Raw genomic sequence first — 9,459 nt, forward strand, 5'->3', positions numbered from 1 at the left:
TACATTTTTTTTTATATTGACCACGTTTTTCCATATTTGTGTTAATTATCGTACGTAATCTAATTTGGAGAAACGTACATTGTTTAGACAGTGCATATGTGATCACGGTATTTTTGAAGAAGTATTTGATTAATTTTTATGGAAAACTGTTCAAATATAATTCATTACTAAATCAAATTTATCAACATTCATGCTCCGCGATAGTAGAAAAAAAAATGTTAGGAAACCTGCATGTTGACTACACATACTGTACGGAAACAACTACCTATTGACACGCACATCTCTGAAGCCATATAATATACAACTACCGGATATCCATTTGTTTACCGCACAGTGTATACCCCTGTACTTAGGTATTGACACGTAGGGATATATATTAGGGTAGGTCGAAACCACTTGGGTCGTAACCACGCGGGTCGAACACGGAATCGGAACGTAACCACCCGACACCCGCTTCTTTACTTCCGGAGTGAACGTGTGGCGTGGTTTTGGGGGAACAAAACATGGAGAAGAAAGATGAGACACCATCTCCTCCATTGCGGAATAAAATATGATGAAAAACGATTCTTCAGCAAGCGATTTTTCTCATTCAAGTTCGCAGGGAAGCTCAGACGAAAATGAGTTTCCCACTAGTACGAGTTCATGGCCCATTAGTTTCATCGATAAATTTGGAATTCGAAAAGTGATGAAAAATCCCTTTGAAATTGTGCGTACACTTTGGGGATTATGTATTTTGACAGACTCTGAAGTATTTAGAATTGATGAAATTGTGAAAGTATGCAATTTACAATATATCGATTGCGATTCTTTGGAGGAGATACCATATTATGATTCCACACCTTACGAAGAGTGGGTAAAGGAGAAGTTTCCACAGATGTCAGTCAAAGAGCTTAAATTGTAAGTTGGTAGTATTGAAATGAAAGATAAGGAAAGCAATTTCTCAATAACATTATGATTAACAGGGCACAGGTCCAGTACACTCACTACAGGTACATTCAGCTACGTAGATAGAATGTTCTATCGTTAAAATGATATTGTCCTACGGACCCGGTTTAACGATAGAATTCGTTCCGTGTATTCGTAATGTAGCAAAAGAAATAACTTGCATAGTGCATTTACTAGGAACAATCTAGAGAGTTCCGAATGTAAACATGGCAGGTAATTTGAATCGAGAGAAAAACGTTGAGAAAATTAATTGGATTTTCGTAGTTCTATGGATTATTTTTTGGGATAAAAGGCACAAGCAGACTTGTCAAAATCTGTCGGTCCTGTCGGCAAGGCCGGTAAAAATTTGTCTGGACCGATAACATTTAAAAAAACGTCGGTCCAGATGACCGTTTGAAAAAAATGAGCGTAATGCAAATTTAATAAAGGTCGGGATCGGGATGCGTAGTTCAAGGTCACAAACACAGAAAAGAATGGCCGCATATGCAGCATGTTGACGCTAGCTAAGTAAATTTGTTATAGCAAAGTCATACAACTTGTCAATTATGTCTATGTTAATGACTCTCTATTTCAAGAGAGGAAACTTGTTAGTTTGAAGGCTATTGAAGATAATCAAGGACATTTTGGTGCTGTTATTCATATGATTTTACCACCTTCAAAATAACGTACAAGTATCTGGTCTGACAAAAGTTGGACTGGTCCGACAAAACATACGACTGTGTCAGACCAAATGTCTGACAGCGATTAAGAAATTTCGACAAGTCTGCACAAGCAATCTCAAAAAGGTTTGTTTTAATTATTTTGATAGTTTTTCCCAGTGCAAATCATTTTATATTCTTCAAAATCGTTTCGGAGCGGATCCGCTCCGATTTGCTACATTGCAGGTATATGGGACGTATTCTAACTCAGTGTTTTTTTTCTGTACTTTGGGACTGGGGGCTGGGGCCCTTAGAATTGGGAATTTCAGCGTCAATTTGGCTAAATTGGGAATCTCTAAGAAAACCCAGTCACTTAAAAAACATTGTCAAAAAGCATTGTTTTTGTCTTTGTATGACTTTAACAATTAAGCAATTGTTTTAATAAATCAAGACTATTCTTGGTATGAGTTATCTATAATTACTTGCATCAAGAACAATAGTGGTATGAATTATCTAATTATGAAGAAATCCAACATGGCTGAACAACAAAACCTGCTTGAACTTCACTGAAAAACATGCAATAAACAAACTGAATTTGTTTAAATATTTTGTAAGTTTTTCTTGGGGAAAACTTCCACAACATTTTGGGAAAAAACAGGCATATTTTCAATTGGGACTGGGGACGAATTTCGCCCCAAATTGGCCCTAAAAAAAATCACTGTAACTGTGGTGAGGGCTTGTACCCAGACACAGTTAGATTATTCTAACTATCAGCTATGCAGCTCTTGATGCCAATTAAAGGCGAAACGATTACACGTGTAAACGGCGACATTTCGATTAAGTGCTCTAAACTAGTGTTGAATAATCGGGAAAATTTCATAATCGATAATCGATCGAAATCGGAGAAGCTTAATCGATCAATCATCGACTTAATTAGTAATTCAAATTTCAAATACAAAATTCTATTTCTTTACAGCATTTATCATTATGGAACAAACTAAAAATAAAATTTTATCAAGTTTATTCTAAAGACAATTTTTTTGTTGTATAAGTAACAAAGAAACAGAATTTTTTTTTTACGTATTTGCTCATAAAACTAAAAATGTTTGTCATGACATCAGATTTTGCATTCCCTAGTTAGAAAAACCTAACTGTGTCTCGGTACAAGCCCTCACCACAGAGCGATTACGCTCCGACACAATTTTGAAGAATATAAAAGGATTTGCACTGGAAATAACTTCCAAATAAATCAAAACAATTCTTTTGGAGATTGCTTATGCATTTTATCCAAAAAAATTATCCATATAAAGACGAAAATCAAATGAATGTTCTCAACGTTTTTCTCTCGCTTCAAATTTACCTGCCATGTTTACATTCGGAACTCTCTAGATTGTCCATAGTAAATGCACTGAGTATGATTTATTGCCCATGTTTCTTTTGCTACATTACGAAAACACGGAACGAATTCTATCGTTAAACTGGGTCCGTAGGAAAATATCATTTTAACGATAGAATGTTCTATCTATGCATTCCCTGGATATGGGTAAATTTCTACTTGATTGTTGTTAACTTCGCCTTCGGACGCCATTTTTGTTGACCTCCTTTCGTTTTACGTGTATTGTTAATTTGCACGTGTATTAGTTTCGTTCAAAATCATACAAGTTTATTTGGGCGAGTTTATTTGGGGGACAATCGATTATGAACAACGTAATCGATAATCGGAATCGAACACCCAAAAACGATCGACAATCGATCGTCGGCGACAATCGTTTCATCACTACTCTAAACAATTACAAATTGAGTAAACGTTTACATGAAGGCTAGTATCAATGTCTATAAAAAAACCTGTCATCCAAACAAGTTGTTTTATTTCATATTTACCTGTGCAAAGAAAACACACTCTGTGTCTGTTAACTTTTTTATACACCCATCTATGTTATAGGCTTCGTGTCCGTCTGTCTGTCTGTTAGCTTTTCGTTTCCGGCTCGACATAACTTAAATACTATTAGGCCTAGGATTATCAAACTATGTCATCTGATGCATCTTGGGTAGAAGGTGTGTCGCGCACAAAAAGTAGGTTGCTCTGACCTTTAATTAAGAAGATATAGCCAAATATGGAAAAATCCTTTCCGGCCCATAACTAGAAAACTATAAGACTTGCAATCATCAAACTTGGCCAGTTTATGCATCTTAGGTAGAAGGTGTGTCGCCCCTGTCGTGACCTATTTCAAGATCACTGTGACCTTTGATTTAAATGAAATTTTTTTTTTTTAAAAAAGTGTCTTTTTAGCTCACCTGAGCCGAAGGCTTAAGTGAGCTTTTCTGATCAAAATTTGTCCGTTGTCTGTCGTCGTTGTCGACGTCGGCATTGTAGACTTTTCACATTTTCATCTTCTTCTCAAGAACCAATGGGCCAATTTCAACCAAACTTGGCACAAAGTATCCTTGGGTGAAGGGGATTCAAGTTTGTAAAAATGAAGGGCCACGTCCTCTTCCAAGGGGAGATAATTATGAATAAGTGAAAAATTAGTGGCATTTTTAAAAAATCTTCTTCTCAAGAACCACTGGGTCAGGAAAGATGAAACTCATGTGGAGTCATCCTTAGGTAGTGTAGATACAAGTTTGTTCAAATCATGACCCCTGGGGGTAGGATGGGGCTAAAATGGCCAACCAAAGTTTTACATAGGAATATATAGGAAAAATGTTTAAAAATCTTCTTCTCAAGAACCAATGGGCCAGGAAAGATGAAACTCATGTGGAATCATCCTCAGGTAGTGTAGATTGAAATTTGTTCAAATCATGACCCCCGGGGCTAGGGTGGGGCCAAAATGGCCGACCAAAGTTTTACATAAATAGGAAAAATCTTTGAATATCTTCAACTGAAGAACCACTGGGCCAGGGAAGATGACACTTAAATGAAATCATCCTCAGATAGTGTAGATTTAAGTTTGTTCAAATCATGACTCCCGGGGCTAGGGTGGGGCCAAAATGGCAGACCAAATTTTACATAGGACTATATAGGAAAAATCTTTTAAAATCTTCTCAAGAACCACTATGCCAGGAAAGATGAAACTTATGTGGAATCATCCTCAGTTAGTGTAGATTCAAGATTGTTCAAATCATGACCCCTGGGGCTAGGGTGGGCTCAAAATGACCGACCAAAGTTTTACATAGGGATATATAGGGAGACCTTTTAAAATCTACTTTTCGAATACTTCAAAGCCCTGATTAGTGATATTTGTATGGAAGCATCCTCAGGTAGTGTAGATTCTAGTTTGTTCAAGTCATGACCCCCTGGGGGTTAAAATTCAAGCCCACCCCCCACCTGACCCCAACCTCGGTAAACTTTTTAAGTTCTGATCTGATATATGCTTTTTCTTAGCCAATGTGCTCAGGTGAGCGATGTGGCCCCTGGGCCTCTTGTTACAATTCATTTACACATCCCAAGTAATGTAAGAGTATTGCACTGTCCTTATTAAAAAAGTGTTAAATCAGGGCTCTCACACCCATTTTTGGTACTGGGGCCGGGGCCAATGGATTTGGGAAAAAAGCGATGTTTTCACAAAAATTGGGAATATTTGACCAGACATAATTTTAACACTTAAAACAAGAAAAATCAAATAAACACAGAGTAATAAATTATAGAAACTGAAAAAAATTATCATTATTGTCTTAGTTGAAATCTTTTTTCTATACAGTACTGCATGCAGGGATCGAAATTATCTTTTTAGACCATTAACAAATTTCAGCTAGTGGGTTCATTTTTACTAGCAAATAGTAATATTGAACTTTTTCTGGCATTTTTTTTTCTTCTCATAGAAGTTAACATAAGAATTATTTAAATTATTAAAAAAAATACTTTACCTCGATCTTGTAAGCATTTAGGTCATTATATAAAAGATGAAATCTGAACAGATAAATACACTGGAAATATATTTTTTTGGAAATCACATACTAGTAAAACTTTTCCACTTGTTGAATAAGTGATCATAAATAATTAAATGGGATATCATGTATTTACCATAAACAAAATGTAGGAAATTCGGATTTGGAAAAAACGATCGTTTTTGGAAGTAAGTAAGTCGGGTAGTGCTGCAAAATGGGTAAGGTTGTAGAGATTTATGAACTGTAGGATCATGGTACCTAATATTTTTTCATTGTTTGCAAATTTAGTAGCAAAACAGTGAATAAAAATACCTGTAATGCTTTTCATTGGTAATTGGGTAAGACCTTTTTTTTTAACCTGCAAAAGGTGGCGACCACTGGTCGCGTTTAACGCGCAATTTCTGTTTTTAATTCAGGTTTAGTGAGTATTTTCTGTTTATGTCGAGCCCTGACACGATAGTACTCGATATAATGTGACATGTTGTGAATAAACAAGAGAATTTGTACAGGTTTTAATACCAAACTGGTTCCAGCAAAATACGAACTACCAGTTTACAACACGAAATTTATCTTCATATCTTCACAGTGCTTTTACGACTGTTAAAGCTACACTTTTTATTTTTTTTTTGTAGTAATAAATGTCAAGCAATCATACATTGGGAATTTTTACAATCAAATTTGGGAAAAAAATGTGCCCTTTTCACGTTGGGAACGGGGCCGAATATCGGCCCCAATTTAAGAGAATCGAGAGCCCTGTAAATCAAGAAAATACTTATTTTTTAAGCATTTACTTGACAGCAATCCATAACAAATATTATGCATGTTAGAGAAATCCTACCTCTCCCATGAGTGTAATTATCAAGCACTGGTCAAGACTCAAGAAAAATTTTGATAACAGAAAATTGAATGTCAAATTAAAGAGAAATTAATGAGTTTTGAGTGTGAGGAGTTCGCAGATAGCTAGAGCATAGTGTTATCTATATCCCTTGAGTATTGGGCAAATGGGTGAGCCTGTTGGATTAAAAATAGTTCTTGTTGGCCATCACAGTTGGCTAGCCTAAGTTTTAAAATAAATTTGATGAAAAGTCATTAAAACTAATTTGATATTGCATTGTAGACTAATCTTATATTATATAAAATTGTTTATTTATAAAAACTAATTTTATGGGATGGGGTGGAATAAGCATGTCCATATGAATTTTATATTAAAACCTGTCAGACATTAAATCTCAACCAAAAAAAAAAATCTTTGAGTATTTTATATGATTTAAAAAAAAAATTATGGTAGATAGTGCAGACCCATTCATCTATTGGTATATTAATGAGTAGACAAGCATCCAGTTAAAGATTAATTAATGAGCAGGTCCAGCACAATACCCCGATAAAGGTATATAGCTTGATAAAGCTATATAGCTTTATCAAGGTATTTAAAATTCCTTGATCAAGGTATTTTATGTAATGAAAATTCAAAAAAATTCTTTAAAAATTAATTACTTAAAGTCGAGTTCTGAGTTTTTGTCAGTGTGTCTACTCGTGCTTGAAAAACACTCTGGTATCAAAAAGAAGGCATAAAATAACGTCTCCTCACACGACACGTTTTTCTACTGATTTGTTTGTGTTTGAGTACTTTACATGCATGGGTGAATTTACTGACAAAAACTCGGAACTCAATCACTCTGATCAAGCTGTATGCTGACCTTTGGGAATTAGACAGAGGAACTGTTGGTTAGTTTATAGCATATGTCAGTTTATGGCCAGTCTTTTCTTTTCAAAATTAATTTGGTATAGATTAAGTTGTTAAGACTAATTTGATATTGTTTAATAAGATGGGCATTTGACAAGGTCTAACACAACCAGCATAGAAATCCATCAATGATGTAATATTTCTTATAATTAATGTCTACATCACAGGGGATGGATAAATATTTTTAGGAATGGAAAAATCATGAAAAAATCATTAAAAAAATCATGGACATCTTAGAATCAGGGTTGACGAGATTGCAAGCTAAACTGTTCAAGAAAGTTGTAATTTTTTGACGGGCGTATCATGCTGTGGCGCTGCACTTTATTTTTCTATTGTAATCCATACCGGAAACGTAATATTACACAAAACTATCTAGAAACCAATATTGTCTAATATTTTTAATTTCGATTTCCAAGTAGTGAAAACTATAGCTGCAGATCTGTAGCTCTCCGAAAAATATATTGATAGACCGGAGAGCTACAGTGCCACCCATTGAAAAAACTGTATATTTATTGTGCACAAAAAAGTGCGCTCGGTTTTCGATTTATTTCTCCATGATTTTAAACTGTGATCTCAAAACATTACTAACCGTGTGTTCCTAACATATTCTTTCACTGTTTCCACAACCAAACATTCCTCATAATTGTTGTTAATAGTCATCCTGACCCTGATATTGTAATCATGGAACATTTCGCTTATTTATACTGCCATTTTGGTTTCAAAGATAATTCAGTCCAATATGCTTCTTTCGGATGTCAACTACAAGAGTACTTGATAGAGGAGAAAGGAATGTTTAAAATCTTTCCTTTTTGCAACTGAGGTAAGAATTTGGAAGAATTAATCAAGAACCGAGCGCACTTTTTTGTGCGCAATAAACATACAGTTTCTTCAATGGGTGGCACTGTAGCTCTCCGGTGTTATCAATATATTTTTCGGAGAGCTACAGATCTACAGCTATGAAAAAAGTGATGTATTATTCTGTTTTTCCAAGTTATGTTCTTAAATAAATAACCTTTGTTGTTGCTTTTTAGCTCACCTGAGCCGAAGAGCTTTTCTGATCACATTTTGTCCGTCGTCCGTCCGTCTGTCTGTCTGTCTGTCTAGCTGTCCGTCTGTCTAGCTGTCTGTCCGTCTGTAAACTTTTCACATTTTCGACTTCTTCTCAAGAACCAATGGGTCAATTTCAACTAAACTTGGTACAAAGCATCCTTGGGTGAAGGGGAGTTTAAATTGTAAAAATGAAGGGCCAGGTCCCCTTTCAAGGGGAGATAATCAAGAAAAGACAAAAATAGGGTGGGGTCACTAAAAATATCTTCTTCTTAAGAACCACTGGGCCAGGAAAGCTGAAACTTATGTGGAAGCATCCTCGGGTAGTGTAAATATTAAATTGTTAAAATCATGACCCCCGAGGGTAGGGCGGGGCCACAGGCCCTCCTTAAAAACTTTGTTTGTTTGGAATTGCCACCTGAAGGGTTTCAGACACAGGAGGGAGGGAATTTTTTTTTTAATTGAAGATAAATTTTAATTTTTTGATAAAAATCTCAGTAAACAGTAAATACATTTTCTGACTTTTAAAGTATTAAGTATTTACCATCAACAGAAAAGTCCTAATTTTACATAGATCTGACACTATATTTCTGTGTTTTGTATAGTGCATGTGATACATGTAATGGGCAAAAAAATCTATTAAATTAAAAAAAAAAATCTTCCTACTTTTGGTCAGTAAAATTTTTTCAGGAGGGGCCATTTCAATGAGGCGGGAGGCAATTGCAAACAAACTATAATTTTATTTTGGCCCAATAGGGAATCGTAAGTTTTACATAGAAATATATAGAACAAATCTTTAAAAGTCTTCTTCTCAAGAACCACTGGGCCAGGATAGCTGAAACTTATGTGGAAGCATCCTTGGGTAGTGAAGATATTAAATTGTAAAAATCATGACCCCGGGGGTTAGGGTGGGGCCACAATAGGGAATCCAATTTCTACATAAAAATATATAGAACAAATCTTTAAAAATCTTCTACTCAAGAACCATTGGGCCAGGAAAGCTGAAACTTATGTGGAAGCATCCTTAGGTAGTGTAAATATTAAATTGTTCAAATCATGACCCCCGGGGGTGGGGGGGCACAATAGGGAATCCAATTTTTACATAGAAATATATAGAACAAATCTTTAAAAATCTTCTCCTCAAGAACCACTGGGCAAGGAAAGCTGAAACTTATATGGAAGCATACTGGGGTAGTGTAG

At 35.4% G+C, this 9,459-nt stretch overlaps 1 protein-coding gene and 1 long non-coding RNA gene across 5 annotated transcripts in view; both read left to right on the forward strand.

The window, feature by feature from the left end:
* Positions 1 to 455: 455 nt before the first annotated feature.
* The window catches only part of LOC133192075 (uncharacterized), a 54,815-nt gene continuing 45,811 nt past the window's right edge, over positions 456 to 9,459 (forward strand). The window contains exon 1 of one of the 4 annotated variants that reach the window (XM_061327922.1): positions 456 to 897. In XM_061327922.1, coding sequence (XP_061183906.1) covers positions 551 to 897 — 347 coding nt within the window. In that variant the 5' untranslated portion in view covers positions 456 to 550. The remainder of the gene's footprint in view (positions 898 to 9,459) is intronic. The other 3 variants (XM_061327923.1, XM_061327921.1, XM_061327924.1) reach the window with 3 other exon arrangements.
* Positions 5,007 to 6,714, forward strand: LOC133192062 (uncharacterized). Its single transcript, XR_009721778.1, has 2 exons — positions 5,007 to 5,066; positions 6,220 to 6,714. It is a non-coding gene; the product is annotated as an uncharacterized LOC133192062 (long non-coding RNA).

The sequence above is a fragment of the Saccostrea echinata genome, unplaced genomic scaffold (genome assembly GCF_033153115.1).
Source record: "Saccostrea echinata isolate AGI-Se365-2 ecotype Australia unplaced genomic scaffold, CSIRO_AGI_Sech_v1 ptg000025l, whole genome shotgun sequence".
NCBI classification, from domain to species: domain Eukaryota; kingdom Metazoa; phylum Mollusca; class Bivalvia; order Ostreida; family Ostreidae; genus Saccostrea; species Saccostrea echinata.